The sequence below is a fragment of the Phyllostomus hastatus genome, unplaced genomic scaffold (assembly GCF_019186645.2).
Source record: "Phyllostomus hastatus isolate PE091 unplaced genomic scaffold, TTU_PhHast_1.1 phas_contig_402, whole genome shotgun sequence".
Lineage (NCBI taxonomy): Eukaryota > Metazoa > Chordata > Mammalia > Chiroptera > Phyllostomidae > Phyllostomus > Phyllostomus hastatus.
In genome coordinates this window covers 56,539-73,463 of record NW_025333873.1, presented here as the reverse complement: position 1 = coordinate 73,463, position 16,925 = coordinate 56,539, and the positions used below count along the sequence as shown (strand labels likewise).

The following is a 16,925-nucleotide window of genomic DNA, read 5'->3' as shown; positions in this document are numbered from 1 at the left end:
ATTGAATGCGAACTGTAATTGAAAAATAGAAAAAAATGTAAAGTGCTTTTTAAAGCTAACCCTCATTTTTAAAAATCCCATTCAGCCAGCCCCCGGAGTCAAGCAGGTGTGCTCACTCCAATCCAGCTCCACCATCCATCTCCTCTGTGAGGGGTCGCGCATGCGTGCAGAACCAGCTCCCTTTATACACACAACACACCCACCTCACACGCAGTCACAATGCCCTACAATGTTGGTAACAGAAGTGACCTCAGAGATCACACGGCCAACACATCTGCACAAATGAAGACACCCAAACTGACAGAAGTCTTGCTCAAGGCCACATTTAAGTGAGCAGCAGAGCCAGGGCCAGAGCCTAGACCTGATTCTGCTTGCGGTAGGTCCCAGCCCCGAGGGTCTCCCAGCATCGTCCCGCACACAGACTCCACAGTCCACAGGCTGCTCACCTGGACCATCTTGGTGTGAAGGCCTTGGCCCATCTCAGTGCCCCCATGGGTCAGCAGCACAGAGCCATCGGTGTACACGTGAATCAGGGCTCCTGCCTAAGGGGAGGGAGGAAATCCAGACCCAGAACTTAGTGAGTCCTTGTGCAGCTCAGGACTTGAGACAAGAGGGACCGCAGCCCAGGGAAAAAGAGAATCGACCAACAACATTTTGGAAATAAACCCCACACAAAAATTAAAGTAATATCAATCTCATGATTTAATGAGAGAGCCCTTCAGCACTTTGGAAAAGTTTTTCATCTCTTTTCCTTCTCTCTCTCTCTCTCTCTCTGCCTCCCATGCTCAGAGGGAGGTAAATCAAGTATCTTTGTCCTCACTCTGTAGATAGAGAAGTAGGATCAGAAAAATGCAGTGAGTGTCCATGGTTCTGCAGCCAGAAAGGATGAGAACTAGATTTGACCCCAGGTCTCTGAGTCTCCCGTTGCCCTCACTGCCTCATGCATGACACGCTGGACAAAGAGGGACAGGCAAAGGGCTCCTCCAGTCAGCTCTGTCACCTAAGGCTTTCCCCTCAAACAGGAGGAAATGGGGTCCCAGTTCCATGGAGATAGAATTATATATAGCAATTACCTGATTCAGAAAAGCAAGAGTGAAGCTTATTCCAAACTTGGTGGGAATGATGCACAATCCTCTCTTTTTCCAACAATTCTCCCTGGAGAAAAAGGAACATTCTCACAGAATCTCCTCCATCATGTTTATGCCAGATTGAACAGATTTTCAGTTAGCAACTTTGTAGAATCGCAATGAGGCGTCCTCAGAGCTTCCCATATGGTCGCCGTGATAACTGCATTGTGCCCCACTGGTGCAGACAGGATATGAAATGCGGGGATTTGGTTTCTGGGTCCTTCCATGCCACTGGAGCAGGGCCCACCCCTGAGCATCTGACTTTAAAGTATCATCACTCTTCTTCCCCAGATGTAACTCAGATTGGGTGAGAGTATCCTGGTGACCTGGAACTGAAATTGTCTCAGGGAGGACCTGTGGCTCACTGAGGATAATGGTAACACCTCCTCTGTGCTCTATATTTGGTTTTCTGAACAACTCAGTAGAGAAGACAAAACCAGCATAATCATGGCCACCTTGCAGATGATGAAACCAAGGCCCAAGGAGATGGCGTGACCGCCAAGGTCACATTTATAGATTAGCATTGGAGGCAGTCGCACAGCTGCGGCATTCGCAGTCCTGCGCTGGTGTTCGCTGGAACGTGGTGTGCCCGGGAGGCAGACAAGCACGGAGGGATGAACCACGCTGAAAAGCTACGCTGCTCAGTGCAGGCTGGGAGCCCGCCTGCCCCCAGGCTGAGATCACTTCATGAACTTAAAGAGATGGCTATGAACGAGCTGGCTAACGCGGCAGCCTCATAAGTTATTCATTGAATTACTAGCTTTGTATTCTGAGGTCAGCAAAAAGCCTGTAGAATCGGAAACTCGAGAGGGTGCCAGAGTATCGGACTCCTTCCCTCCCGGCACTTACTTGTTGAACTTGTCAATCTCACTCTTCCGAGACTGATACTGAGAGCTTTCAAGACATTCATCCCAGCACCTGGCCAAGGTGAAGCCCTCGAGCTTCTGGTTGAAATGTGTCCGGTCGCCTTCTTTGTACATGTTCTTCCTCCGTACCTTCGCGGGGAGAGAGACACTGAGGCTTGCTGTGCGCAACAGGTGAGGGGGGCAAAACCTAAAGTGAAGCATCCGGGCCCCTCCCGTCAGCACCTGCCTATCCTCTGCCCCCCAGGGAGATGCCCAAAATGCAAAGCCACTGTCCCTTGGAGTAGGGTAACCCACTCTGTCTGGTGCCACCCAATTCCCTGCTTACTTCTTCGGCAGGCAGCCCACAGGTCACTGCAACTTCACTCATCCAATGCTCGGCAATGAGCATCCCCTGGGGCCCCCCGAAACCCCGGAAGGCCGTGTTGGAGGCCAGGTTGGTCTTGCACAGCCGCCCAGTGCCCCGGACGTTGGGGATATTGTAGCAGTTGTCCATATGGAATAGAGCCCGTTCCATTATCTGAAGCCGAGGAAAGCAAAATGGGAGGGAAGAGGGCGTTGGTTTCATTGGGTCCCTGCCTTCCCCAGCCCCACAGTCCCCCGCCCTTCTGCAGGCCCCGGTGCATTCTTCCCAGCACACACTGCGGCAGCCTCTTCCCTGCACCCCGACACTCCGTGCCTCCGCCCTCTGATCTGTGCCTCGTCTGAGGTATCAGGTCACGTCAGGTCAGCAACTTGCTTAAAACCTCCACTTACTATCTTCAGAGTAAAGTCTATCTCCCAGCATAGAATTCAAGAGCTTTCTCCAATGTACATTTTACCCTCTTTTCTGAGTCCAGGTTCCTGTCCCCTGTCACACCCCTCCTCACCTTATCCACCTGCCAAAGCCCCCATTCCTCCATGTGGAAGCCCTTCTCAGACCCTCTAGTTAGAATCGATCACTTGCCTCTTTTTAAAAATGTGACTTTATTCATTAATTTTAAAGTCGTTTTTATTCCCGTTCAAGTTAGACTGCAAGTAGATTAAAGATTTCAATGCTTGCATAGATTGTATTATGCAAAACAGGGCCCCCCTCCACCTTCTTTCCTTCCACTCCCCAGAAACAATCATTTGCAATTCTCACAGCTTATTCTTTAACCGCTATTTCATTACCATCCACATTTCCAAATAATGTGTGTATATTGCCACTTCCTGAATTTTTCAGTTTTAGACTTAAAAATTTTTAATTTTGCTCCCATCTAACCCCTTTTCCCTGAACACACACCAGTTTCCTACCTCCTGTCCTTCCCATGTAGTTTGTATTTTGATCTGATCAATAGTCAGTTTTGTGTTATTATTCTGTAAACATTACTTACAGCTGAACCATGCAGTGATATTATGATTACTTGCTTGATAACATTTCCCCCTGGAGTTAATAAATGGTCTTTATTTTTTCCATTTGCTTAGATTTCTGTGCACATATTAATAAGTTAACTTAAAATGGTATGCTCATCATTTGGGAAAATTGCTTGAATTACTCCTGATAGTTCTGCCTTCTTTTTTTTCATTCTTTCTTTTTGAAAGTTCTAACCCATAGATTTTCTCAATTCAGTTGGTCCTCAAATTTCTCTGTATCTTCTCTCCTATTTTCCCACATTATTTTCTTATGTTTGGGGAGAGCTCCTTGAGTTGCTTTCAAACCTTCTGCTGCCACAGTTTTAATTCATAGAGAGTTCATTTTAATTCTCCAACTATTCCATTTTTATAGCATACTGTTCTTTCATTAAGTTGTAATGACTCACCTCTCTGATGGAATAAACGATGGTTTTTATTTGTTTCATTTTGGGTTTAGCTTACTTCCCCACGTATAGTTTATCTTCCCCACAGGTGGTTTTGTGTGTCTAATTATTTCAGTCCCAATCATCCTGGATGGATTTTGTACATCTCAGTTAATTCCCTTTGTGCTTTCCCTTCATGCCCTGTCAGCTGGCACTTTTATTTCCTTTCTTTGGTTGTTGTGTGTCTCCCCCACCGCACTGTGACCTTCCCCAAGGCAGAAGAAGGCAGAAACAATGCCGTATGCTTCCTGAGGTTGCCACCCTGGGCACTCGATAAATATTTGCTGGATTGAATTTATGATCTTTGGGGCCAAGTACTGTATCGTCCTCAGCCTCATTTTTCCTACCACACCAAGAAGCCAATGTTATAAATAGTAATAACACTAAAAGCATTCCTTCTGCAAACAGTTTTTCACCAGATCTGAAGTGTGAAGTTTCCTGACTGAGCCAATTAGGGAGCTCCTAGCGGGGAGGGGGCGGGGGGGGGGGCGGAGGCGAGCAGCGAGGAACTTCTGCTTTCCTGAAATGTTTGACTTTTTTTCTACAACAGGAATCCGAGCATGTGCGACTAGTATTGTTATAAAATTAAGATTTAAAGAGAATTTTAAAGTAGTATCACCAAGATAACTTCGTTCATTCTCAAAATGGACAAAAACTTGTCTGTCCAAGAGTTGGCTGAGAATGGTCAAAGTGGCATTACCCATCCAGGCTGTAAAATGCGCATCACCCCAGCGTCCGCCACGTGGTGAATGGAAACCAAACTACAGCCTATTCACATCAGGAAATACGACTCATCAATATAAATGCATGGAGAAACGATGCATGCTCTAACATGGATGAATGTCAGGAGCATTATTCTGAGAGAGAAGAGCCAGGGACAAAGGGCTACACAGTGTATGGTCATAGTTACGTGAGAAAGAGCATTTACAAAGACTGAAGGGAGATTTGTGGCTATCTGGGCCTGGGAATGGGCACCAGGGGAACTGCAACATGGGCACAAGAGGTCATTTGGGGGTGATGAAAATGTTCAAGAACTGAAATGTGATCATAGTTGCATGACTTTGAATTTACTAAAGAAAAACATTAAATTATATCATTCAAATGGGTGAACTTCATGGTATGTAAACTGTTCTTCAATAAATTGTTTTTTAAAAGTAACTCAACTCATTATTTAAAATTCAAACATTACAGAAGTGTGCAATGTAGAAAATGCCCCCTTAACCCACCCAATCATGGTCTGGTGTCTCTTCTTTCTGACTACAATATTATACACACATGCCCACACACACACAATGTCACCATACTATGTAGTCAGTTCTGTAACTAAGGTCCCTTGCTTGTCAAGAAATCTCGCACAAGAAAGATGAGTTTCTAATGAGAGAAGTAATATGATCACCTCTGTGTTCAGGGATCAACCAAGGATGGAGAACCCGAAGGCAGCGAGGACCAAATGGGAAGCTGTTGCAATAATAATAGGCAACAATAGAGGAGGCTTGTAGCTGCCTGTGTGAACAGGGCTGTGGGGCACGCCCTTGACCTCCCAGTCACCCCCGGATGCAGGAGGCAGTCCTACTTACACTCTGAGACAGATCCATGGAGTTCCCAGCGTTGCTGAAGTGATCCACCTCCAGAGCCACAATCCTTCCGGTCGTCATGAAGCCAACCTGAAGAGAAGGAAGTGATTTGTCAAGGGTCCCCTTTATCTCTACCACTCTCCTCCCTCTTACGTTACCTGGAGAGAACAGAGAGAGCAAGACTCCATCCACACCAGGAAAAAAGGCGAATATAAGAGACCACCAGAACAAGAAGACAGGAACTAACACCTCCCCCGTGACACAACCATGGCTCCATTCCGGAACACCTTCTCCCCACACTCCTCCTCCTTTCTCCCTACTCCTTCCTGGCTTCTACCACAGGCAGAGAGAAACGAGAATGTTGGTCACGACAGGGCAGGGAGGAGGGCTGGGCGGGGAACTGGGAAAGATAGTGGAGTCTCCCTTCATAGCTCGTGCCAGCAAATGAGAAAAGTTACACTTTGCAAGAGTTTCAGCGCTCTCTGACATCCCTTACTTAGGTAATCATCAAAACAAACCCAGAGTGGCCACTTCATAAGTGAGGAAACAGGGACTGCAAATGACCAAGCCACTTTCTTTGAGCCCACAAGAATTTGGACATAAGAGAAATATAATGTTTGGGGGTGGTCAGTCATGAAACAGTCAGAAGAGGTCAAAGCGGGGATGTTCAAAGCCAGCTTGTGGAGAGAGGGGGCCCCCAGATTTGTAGAGCTAGACTGGCACCAGTGAGGCAGTACTGGTGTGTCAGGGAACAGGATGCACGGTCTGAACAGGAACAGGTCCCCCAGAAGAGCCCAGAAAAGTGCCTGTCTTCCAGAGAAACTGGGCAGTGCCCAGCCCCATGTGGCCTGGCAGAGCAGGTGCCACCCAAGCAATCTGTGCCCTTCCAGACCCTGGGAAGTTTTGTTTCCTCGTTGTGAATTACTAAGCAGTCATTCTGATGTTCACATCAAGCTGTGAACACATTAACATCAGGCCATCCTGCAGGAGGGATGTACCCCAGGTCTGCTGACAAAATCACGTTTCAGTCACTAAAAAGGAAGTCAAAGTACACCCTAATGAGACGGCACTGCCCGCCCTGAGCCCCCAGCATCTGGAACCTTGTATTTGGCCAAGAAGGGATGTCTGCCGCCGGTTATCACCATGTCCTCGTCACGATCCAGCATGCAGCGCACCGGGCAGCCGGTCCTGCGGGAGACACCAGAGGGTAAAGAAAACTGGGGTCTCTGCAATAGCCCAGCCCCAGGCATCTCAGAGATGAAAACAGCAGGGAAACCTTTTCCCATTTAGCACACTCAGAAGACCTGGGCTGGGCTGCTTTGTTGTCTAGGCACTGGGCTGAGCAATGTAGGATGTGAGCTGTGTGCTTGCCCTCAGAACCCTCACAGCTAGACAGGGGAGATAAAAGAACTAGGTGATGTTATCTTCACCCCTATGTCCAAAATTTCTAACAACACAAGGCTGTGAAAATGCAAAGCAACAAGAATCTACTTTCCAATGGGAGAAATCCAGAAAGCCTTCCTGGCAGAGGCAGCATTGTTCTTTTCAGAACCTACTAGGCAGACTCACTTGTATGCAGCCAGGGCTACTGCAGTGGACAGTAAGGTGCTCCGAGTCTCCTTCCCTCCAAAGCCTCCTCCCATTCTCTTCACTCGGACTGTAATCCGATTATCTGGAACCCCCCAACATACTTGCAACAAAGCTCTGTGGGCAAAAGAAAAAACGCTTGCTCTGAATGCATCATGTAGACTTACTTCAGGCTTGACCTAGCGCTGACCTGATATGCACAGGCCTAATTATTGCTGTGAATTCTGAAATTCTTACCTTCAAGAATCCCGCTCCCTTCCCATTGCTGACCCTCGGGTAGTGGTTCTGGAGTCCAACACTCATCAGTCACTACAGACTGAATTTAGACACTTGTTTTTAACCAGAGGGGCAAGCAGCTAGTCACAGCATACTTTCAGAGCAAACTCATTCCATTAGGCCATGAACTGGTGGATCATGAGGGTAGAACCAGGTGCCAAAAATTCTGGCATCCACTGCCACATTATAGGTGGTAGAGAAATGAGGAATATTTGAGCTGCTGCAGATAACTTAGTGGTTCCTGTGGCAATCACTTACCCAACCCCATCATTCTACAAATAAGACTGAGGCCAGATATGAGGTGACCAAGGCCACACAGCACTGGGATCATAATAGCTAACACTTACTAGGCTCTGTCCAAGTATTAAAACCCATCTGATCATTACAACAACCCTACCAGGATCCATTTTGTATAAAAGAAAGATTATGTAACAAGCTCAGTGACACCAGCTTGTTGGTGACAGGGTCTGGTCCAGGACCAGTACCATCCAATTCCCTTCTGGACCCACCCAGGTCTCCCTCTTCCCATTTCCCACAATGCCAGGAGCTCCCTGGTGTCTTCCCCAGGCTCCTGAGTTGACCCACAGGACACCTACCTGGGTCTTCATGGTGTTCTGTGTAGACACAAAGAGCTCCATCTCCCCTGCCTCGCCTTTTGGGACGGCAATGGTGCAGTGAGTCTCCAGGTAGAAGTGGTCTTGGCCGCCAATGTACAGCTCACCTGGGGACGCAACAAGACCCCACACAGTGAGCCTGCTGTTGCAGAGGGGACAAATTTGCTTAAGAAGAACATGTATTTGCCAAGTACTCAAGGAACGAACTGACTGCTCACAGGTAATCTCTATGCTCCCCAACTGATGTGAAAAAGGGCCTCAGTCTTAGCAACCTGGGAGCTGAACCCCAGCACCCCAATAAGGAAATCAGAATGACAATGGAATGCACCGGGCATGAAGCTCTCTTCTTCGACTGCAGCCAGCTGAAATCAAAGATTTTGGAACTATGAGTGTAAAATTTTGGAAATGTAGAGAAAGAACCAACAGATATGACTGAAAGCTAAAAACAACGTCCAGAACTGAAGCTGTCAGGCCAGCTAGTGAGTTAACTTACTAGCAATAACAACGCACAATGGACAATGTAGGAAACAATTCCAAAAGGGGTCTGATCAGCAGCGTTGTCCGGAGGTGAGAGCTATGGGCCCAATGTCACAGTGTGGAAGGTGTGGGCAGAAGGGCAGGGGAGGGGGCAGTACTAGCTGAAGAAGGGTGAGGACTGCCTTCAGGTGGACAGGGAGGGTCAAGAGTCCATGTAGGGTTAAAGGCCGGGCAGATCAAGGCTGCCCAAGGATCTGTGGCCTTTATCTTTCCAAACCTGACACTCTCATCTCTCTGGACTCATTTAGGTATATCCAGCCTAGAATTGGGATAGTGGAGATAATGCAAAGTTCTTTCCCAGCCACCTGTGTACTATTTTGTCACAAACATCAGAGGAACTCTTTTGTTCAGAAATGATAGGAAATCACTTCCCCACCCCAGGACTCCAGGTACAACTCTTGAATTTCACTCATAAACCAGGGCCGACCCATCCCCGTTGTGGCATGATGTGGCTGTACCTGAAACAACGTTGTCTGCTTCCGAAAACCCCTTCTTGAGGTCTCCTTTCTCGATCTTCAGCTCGGGTCCATAAAAAGAGTTGTTTTTTATAGCATCCTAAGGATCAAAAAGAAGGAAGTTTCAGTGACTTGACTTTCAGAGGGAGGAAGGTGGTTTCCCATTGAGGGAAGAAAAGTTTTCAGGATTTTTGCCTCTCTCTTCTCACATTGGCATCTCTACAAGCTTCTTGAGCAGACTTAAAGTAAGTTCACATGTAGCCCAGAAAGTCATGTTCCCCCATTTCCTTAGATAGAGGTAGACAACCTTAGACCTTGAAGAAAAGCAAAGCATCCCTCAAGGACTGAAATGAAGCTGAAATTGGGTAGAAGGGACACAGCGTGGCTGTTAGTGGACTGAGTCTAGGATCATGATGGGGAAGGTTTCACAGGACCACACAATCCCAAGGCTGGAAGAGACATAAAAACTATCTAGTCCAATCCTACCTGCTACTCAAATCTCCTCTAGAGCACAGGTGACAAACACAAGGCCTGAGGGCGGAATCCAGCCCTCCACCTTGTTTTACCCAGCCCAGCACCTTGTTTCTACCCACCAGCGGCACCGAGCTCCTTGCCCCTAGTTAAGGGGTAGTTATATTTATACAGTCCTAACATTGCATTTGGTCCTTTGAAGGCAACTGCAAGGCTGATGTGGCCCCTGGTGAAAATGAGTTTGACACCCTGTTCTAGACGATCCTAAACAGAACACTTTCAGAGATGAGGAGCTCACCCCTCTCCACAGGCAGTCCATCCTCAATTACCTCAATGGTGATGATGGCTGGAAGGTCTTCATACGTAATTTTCACTCCTTGAGCTGCTCTCTGTGCGTGTTCTGGGGTGTCAGTGACCACAGCACCAATGATGTGCCCAACACAAGTCACCTAGGAGGAGAGCCAGACTACTGAAGAACTTCACAAAGCCCCTCATAAAGTCAATTATTTTGAATAGTTCAGAAAGACAAAGAAAGTCCCACGCCCCCACAATTTCCTATTAAGGCACATCTTAGGAATGTTCTTGGGCCTTTTCATTTCCTTATTCTATTATTTGGGTTGCGTGCTTCTTCATAAGAGTTTAAAATCTGTAGAAGTAGAATGGAACTTGTAGATGACTACTATCAGGAGGGCAAACTCACGTCACCTCAAGGGACAATTCTGATCATTTAGTATTGACAGCCTGTTGGGAAGTTGCCCTGGATATAATGTTGTGATTGATTAGTGATGTCTGCCATGAACAGCAGAATGGGAGGTATGTATCTGTCAACTTGGATCTATTCCAATCCCCTTGTTCTTCAGACAAACAGATGGAGACCCAGCAAGATCACAATTGGCTTGTTACCAGACCATGATTACATCTTAGGCCCTGACTTCCAGTTTTGTTTTCTTTCTACAACTCTACTCCCCATATTTATACCAATAGCCCCTCAAAGGTGGCAATCATATCTTATATCCATCTAGATGCCCAGAAGCTATAGTTTCCAAATGCTAGTTCTTAGACTAAGATGGCCATAAACTAGTTTTCTGTTAGATTTATAAAACAATGATTATTGTTTTCTTTTCATTTAAAAGTTCAGTTCCAGACTTCTGGTCAAGATGGAGGCATGGGTAAACATGCTTCGCCTCTTCACACAACCACAGAAAGAGTTACAACTAGACCTCAAAACAAATAACACCCAGAACAGTCAGAAAATTGAGCTGTATGGAAGTCTGACAACCAAGGATTTAAAGAAGCCACATTCATCCAGACAGGTAGGAGGGGCGGAGACATGGAGATGGGCGGAGAGATGCAGAGATGCAATGTGGCACAAAGAGGTGACAGAACAGGCAGCCCCATGTTCACATGTGGTGGATGAAAATTGGGAGGGATACCTTGGGAGCAAGTGATCACAGCCCCAGGCAGACCACACAGCCCAGGGTTCCAGCACCAGGGAGATAAATCCCCATACCTTCTGGCTGTAAAAAAAATAGTAGGAGTTGGGGCAGTGGAAGAAACTTCCATTTTCAGTAGACTTGGCAAAAAAAAGGCCTGCACAGACTTAAAACATATGCAGACCCACCTCCTGTAGGATTCAAAGCCACAGCAACAGCTGGAAGGGTGCCAACTGCACAGGGTAAGTACTGAGGGAACCTCCAGAAGCCATGCAACAACACTGAACCCTCTTCGAACCCTCCCCCCACACAGAGCCACAAAGGGGTGAAGCCGGTTGCCCCACACTGGTGATTACCTCAGACTCTGCCCCACACAATATACAGGTGCCTTTTCTACAAAAGACCACATTTCTAAGACAGGGAGTCAAAGCAGCTCTACCTAATACACAGAAACAAACACAAGGAGGCTGCCAAATTGAGGAGACAAAGAAATATGGCCCCAGTGAGGAGAAGAACAAAACCCCAGAAAAAGAACTAAACAAAATGGAGATAATCAACCTATCAGATGCAGAGTTCAAAACACTGGTGATCAGGGTGCTCAAACAATTCACTGAGTATGGCAACAAAATAAAAAAGGCCCAGGAAGAAATGAAGGTTACAGAAAGTGAAATAAAGAAAAATCTACAGGGAACCAACAGTAGAGAGGTTGAAGTCAGAATTCAGATCAATGATTTGGAACATAAGGAAGAAATAAGCATTCAACCAGAACAGCAAGAAGAAAAATAGAATTTTTAAAAATGAGAATAGTATAAGGTGCCTCTAGGACATCTCCAAATGTACCAACATCCAAATCATAGGGATGCCAGAAGTAGAGGAAAAAGAGCAAGAAATTGAAAACTTATTTGAAAAACCAATAAAAGAAAACTTCCCTAATTTGGTGAAGGAAATATACATACAAGACCAGGAAGCACAGAGAATCCCAAACAAGTTGGACCCAAAGAGGACCATGCCAAGACACATCATAATTAAAATGCCAAAGGTTAAAAATAAAGAGAAAATCTTAAAAGCAGCAAGAGAAAAGCAATGATTACCTACAAAGGAATTCCCATAAGACTGTCGGTTGATTTCTCAAAAGAAACTGCAGGCTAGAAGGGACTGATAAGTGATTCAAAGTGATGAAAAGCAAGGACTTACATCCTAGATGACTCTACCCAGCAAAGCTATCATTTAGAATGGAAGGGCAGATAAAGTGCTTCCCAGGCAAGGTAAAGCTGAAGGAGTTTATCATCACCAAGCCATTATTACATGAAATGTTAAAGGGACTTATTTAAAAAAAGAAAAAGTTTGAAACTACGAACATTAAAAAGCCAACAAATTCACAACTATCAACAACTGAATCTAAAAACACACACACACTAAGCAAACAACCAGAACAGGAACAGAATCATAGCTATGGAGATCATTTGGAGGGTTATCAGCTGGGAGGGGGAAAGGAGAGAATGGGGAAACATGTGCAGGGATTAAGAAGAATAATTTGTAGGTATAGACAGGGGAATGTTAATAATATAGGAAATGGAGAAGCCAAAGAACTTATATGCATGACCCACGGACATAAACCAAGGTGGGGGATTGCTGGAGGGAATGGGGGTACCGTGCAGAGAAGGGTCAAAGGGGGGAAAATTGGGACAACTGTAAGAGCATAATCAATAAAATATATTACAAAATAAAAGTTCAGTTCCTATAAAAGCTGAATGAACCTCCTTCAGACATAATTTTCTTCCAACATACACAAAAAAATAAATAACAAAAAAATTGTCCAACTCATCATTTTGGAATATGAGGTTTCTGACAATACGAACCAATACTTAGTACGCCTGTCTCTGATAATCATTTCCTGAGGACCCTGTTAAGTTATTGACTTAATTGGCTAGTGAGACAGTTGTTGAACCTGAATGATTCTCACTAACCATAATGCTAGCGGTGCTCCAGGGGGCTCTTGAAGTTTGTAAAGCAATTTGTTTTTTCTATCACAGAGCCTCCAAAAGGCTCTCACTTTGGAGTCCTTGTGTCTCGGGTCTATAGTTTTTCATTTGCTTCTTCACTTTCACAGCAATGATAAGATGAATTTGCCCTTCAGCAATTCCGACCCACTTCCAATTTGCAACATTTGATCTGTACTGGAATCATAAAGTGACTGTCCAAGAACTACTCTGTAAGCATATGGATTTTGTAGTAGCAGCTCTCCTGAATGTTTGGAAACTTGTTCATTGGCAGAATTCCACAGGTAACTGAAATTGATAGATGGATTTTCAAATATGTGAATTATCAATACCCACATAGTGGGGGCATTGTGATTTCTATATGGTCATTTCTCTAATATATTTTTATTTTCTTTTAGTAATGGAACTTAATATTGTACCCTAAAGAACATGATTGTTAGTTCAAATGCAGTCACCAGCCTTTTTTAATGCCACTTTGGCATGGAGTCATCCTACTATGTACAAATGGCAGCCATTAATTACATTTAAAAGTAAGCATTAAGTTAAAATTAAAAAGTGCTACCAAGCACTTTTCTATCTATCTTATTTATCTGTTTTCTATCTATTCTATTCTGTCCCTTTACTGACTGTCCTGAATGCTGGCCAGTTAGCTGATGGCAAGCACATGCGCAAATGTATAATCTTTTCGATATGAGGGATTTGGAAGAATGCATACAAATTAAAACTTCAATACTCAGTTCCACCGACTTTATATTTTTTTAAAAATCCGAGACATACCTTATCCTTCGCAAAGATGGTCTCATCATTAATAAGTCCAGTTTGGTTACTCCCGGGAACATCATCGGCGGAGATAAAGCAAACAAACCCCGGCACCTTCTGAGCTTCTGAAATATCGATGGACCTGCAAGGATGGGCAGCGTGAGGGGCCAGGCAGGGAAAGCCCAGTGGCAGACCCATCCCCCCACTGAACAGCTCTGTCCTCATGCTGACAGTTTCCCTCCACCCTAATTTCTTCCCTAATAGGGTCTACTCTACCCTAATAGGGTCTACTCTACCCCTATTCTACTCTACTCTATTCTATTCTACCCTATTCTATTCTACTCTACTCTACTCTACTCTATTCTACTCTACTCTACTCTACTCTATTCTACTCTACCCTATTCTATTCTATTCTATTCTATTCTACTCTACTCTATTCTATTCTACCCTATTCTATTCTATTCTACTCTATTCTACTCTACTCTACTCTATTCTATTCTACTCTATTCTACTCTATTCTATTCTGTTCTATTCTATTCTATCTATTCTACAAGTGTTAATTAAATGCTTACCATGGGAAGGCCACTGTTCAGAGTCCTGCTGGGGAAATAAGATGAATAGGACAGCCCTGCCCTTGTGGACCTAATACTAACCAAATGATCATCAACAGCCATCTAAATGCTGGCTAAAACCTACCTCACAGCTGTTACCCATCCAGAATCAGCACACTAGGGCCCTTGCTGTGCCACTCATCCAATGCACCTGAACATCATCACACAGACAGATTTCTCTCACCACATTTGCAGAGCCATTCCAGAATGGCGGGGTGCCCTGGCTGTAAATTTAGACAGTTCAGACCTCAAACAGAAGAGGCCTGGAGAATTCATTAACTATAACAGTCGGAACTAAGTCCTGGTCACTCTGGCCCACGCCCACATGAGGAAACAGGGCAGAGGCACCTAGAGAAAGTTATGGGAGCCTCTGTGAAGTACCAACCAACTTTCAAAGACGTAATCCTCAGAAAGTCATTGTTGTCACCCCAACTTTCCATTTGGGGAAACTCAAGCCCAAGGAAGTTAAAGAGCTCGTCCACTGCCACCCAGCCGGAGAGCAGCACAGCGGAAATTGGGACTGGGGTTCAGTTACGAAGAGCGCCCATGTCAGGTCCGCTTCTGCTCCCTCTCACTGTCCCTTCCAGGTGCATGTGCAAGAGACACCCTGATCACTGCAGTTATTACACAGTCCCCCCCCCCAGCCCGATCCTCCCACCTCCATTCAGACTTCGCTAGGGAGGAGCAAAGCCGCTTTGCGTGTAGGCTCTGCGGGTCATGGCACCGTCCATATGGGCTTAAGACAAAGGCAAAGGCAAGTAAATTGACCCCACAGTTAGCAACCATGCTATCATAAACAAATATTTTTTTCAGGGTCCTGGAGGAGTTTCACCATTCCTGGAGCCTTTCTCTGGGCTAGGGGTATCTGCAGAGGAAAGACCAATGACAAGGAGACTCGATCCCTAAATCCATCCAGTGCCAGGGCCCCAGGAGGGTCATTCCCAGTCATTCTACTGAGTAGGACGTGTGTCTCGTGCCCACCGGGCAGGAAATAAGGGCCACAGTCTCTGCACTGAACATCCAGAGGCAGCCCAGTGCAGTTGCTGACGCTGCCTGGCTTCAAACTCCAGCTGTGCCACATACCAACTGTGTGACCTGGGGCAGGTAACTTAGCCTGCCTGTACCTCCATTTCCTCTTCTGCAACATGGAGATAATTATAGGGTTACTGTAAGGAGTAAGTGAGCCCAATAAATGTAAAATGCTTTAAACCAGAACATGGCAAATATTAAGTTTCATGTAAATGTTAGGTGTTACTACTACTACTAACTTCTACTATTACTATACAGGTGGCATTCTTGCCATTGAGACTCTCAAACTTCCATAAGCGGGTACAAGTGACTATTCTCTGCCGGGTCCTTTGTGGACACTATCCCTAGCAAAAACGACCACTAAGCCTCACCAGAAAACATCCTGTTACACATGGGGAAACTCAGAGCTTAAGCACACAGGCCAAGGTCACAGTTGCTCAGCACTGGAGCTAGGGATTCGATCCCAGGTTCTCCCTCTTTTGTGCTAACTCAAATTGTACTGAAACTTTGCACTGAAGTCTAGCCCAATTTCCAAAGTGCAGATCTAACCTGGTCCTATTAAAGGCCTTTCAGCAGCTCCCCCCCATTCCTTTTTGGGTCCAGCGTACCCTCCCCATCCAGCACTCCAAGGCTTTGCTGACCCAGCCCCTGCTTATCTCTGCAAGTCATCCCTGCACCCTCCCAAGCACCCCTGAGCCCCTCACCTCTCCTGCTCCTCTCTCTAGACTGTAGTTTTAAGATGAGCCCCATCTTCCCCTGTAGGCCAACCGGGAGGGGTGCATCTCCAGTGCCTGGCAGGGCAGTCCCAGCACCCTCCTGTCTGACTGTATTTACTACACTCACTTGATCTTGGCGTGGGCCCGGGTGCTGGTGACCAGCCGGAGGGACAGCTCGTTCTCATAGCGAGGGATGTCGTCACAGTACACGGCCTCCCCAGATGCCTGCATGGCTGCAGCCAGGTGGGGCAGGGGCCGGCCCACCATGTCCTCCTCAGACTGACAGTTGGGCACCTCCTGGAAGAACACGGGTGCCAGTCAGGCTGAGCTGTGGAGGACACTGTTCTCCAGGCCCAGGGAAACCATGCAGAGTTGCAGGCCGGGTGGCAAAGCACACGGTAGACATGAGAATGGAGGGGGCGGCCGGGGGGGGGGAGGGAGGGAACAGCTGGAGGAGACGGAAAGGCACAAAGAAGTCAATGGGAAGGTGGTCATAGGTCACCACATACAGGGACAGAAAAGCCCAAAAGAGGAAGCTAAAGGTCCGCTTACTGAGGGCTGGGTAAACATGTCACTGTCATACAGTGAACAGTGTGCAACTGTGAAAACATATCTTTGAAGAATTTTAATTAGAAGGAAGGAAGCTCATGTTAAGTGTAAAAACAGAACATAAAACTCTGTGTGGGTGCACGTGTAAAAATGATTTGAATTTCATAGTAAAAAAAACATGTGTTATGTAGTGTATACATGTCCATATATGCATGAAATGGGAAGGAAATGAAACTATAATAATGATTTTTCTCTTGTAGGTGGGATTTTGGGTGACTTATTTTCTTCTTTACACTTTTCTGTAGTTTTCAAAATGTTTTAGTGTATCCATTTCATAATAAAATTCTGTTTTATGTGTTTTTCAAATAATAATAATGGCTAATATTTATTGAACATTTACGATGTTCCAGGAAATAACACATTTAAACTTCAAAATGATCTGTAAGACAGGTGCCATCATTACCCATATTGTGGGCATAATTAACTCGCCCAAGAGGCACAGAGAAG

The 16,925-nt window shown here is 45.8% G+C and overlaps 1 protein-coding gene across 1 annotated transcript in view; it reads right to left on the bottom strand.

Annotated features, from left to right (window-relative positions):
- The window catches only part of XDH (xanthine dehydrogenase), a 59,872-nt gene that overhangs the window by 11,172 nt on the left and 31,775 nt on the right, over nucleotides 1-16,925 (bottom strand). Inside the window, 13 exon segments of the mRNA XM_045844459.1 lie at nucleotides 447-542; nucleotides 1,074-1,155; nucleotides 1,977-2,122; nucleotides 2,319-2,510; nucleotides 5,385-5,471; nucleotides 6,482-6,569; nucleotides 6,951-7,063; nucleotides 7,065-7,085; nucleotides 7,841-7,965; nucleotides 8,854-8,950; nucleotides 9,651-9,770; nucleotides 13,532-13,655; nucleotides 15,997-16,166. Of these exon segments, the coding sequence (XP_045700415.1) occupies nucleotides 447-542; nucleotides 1,074-1,155; nucleotides 1,977-2,122; nucleotides 2,319-2,510; nucleotides 5,385-5,471; nucleotides 6,482-6,569; nucleotides 6,951-7,063; nucleotides 7,065-7,085; nucleotides 7,841-7,965; nucleotides 8,854-8,950; nucleotides 9,651-9,770; nucleotides 13,532-13,655; nucleotides 15,997-16,166 (1,461 nt within the window).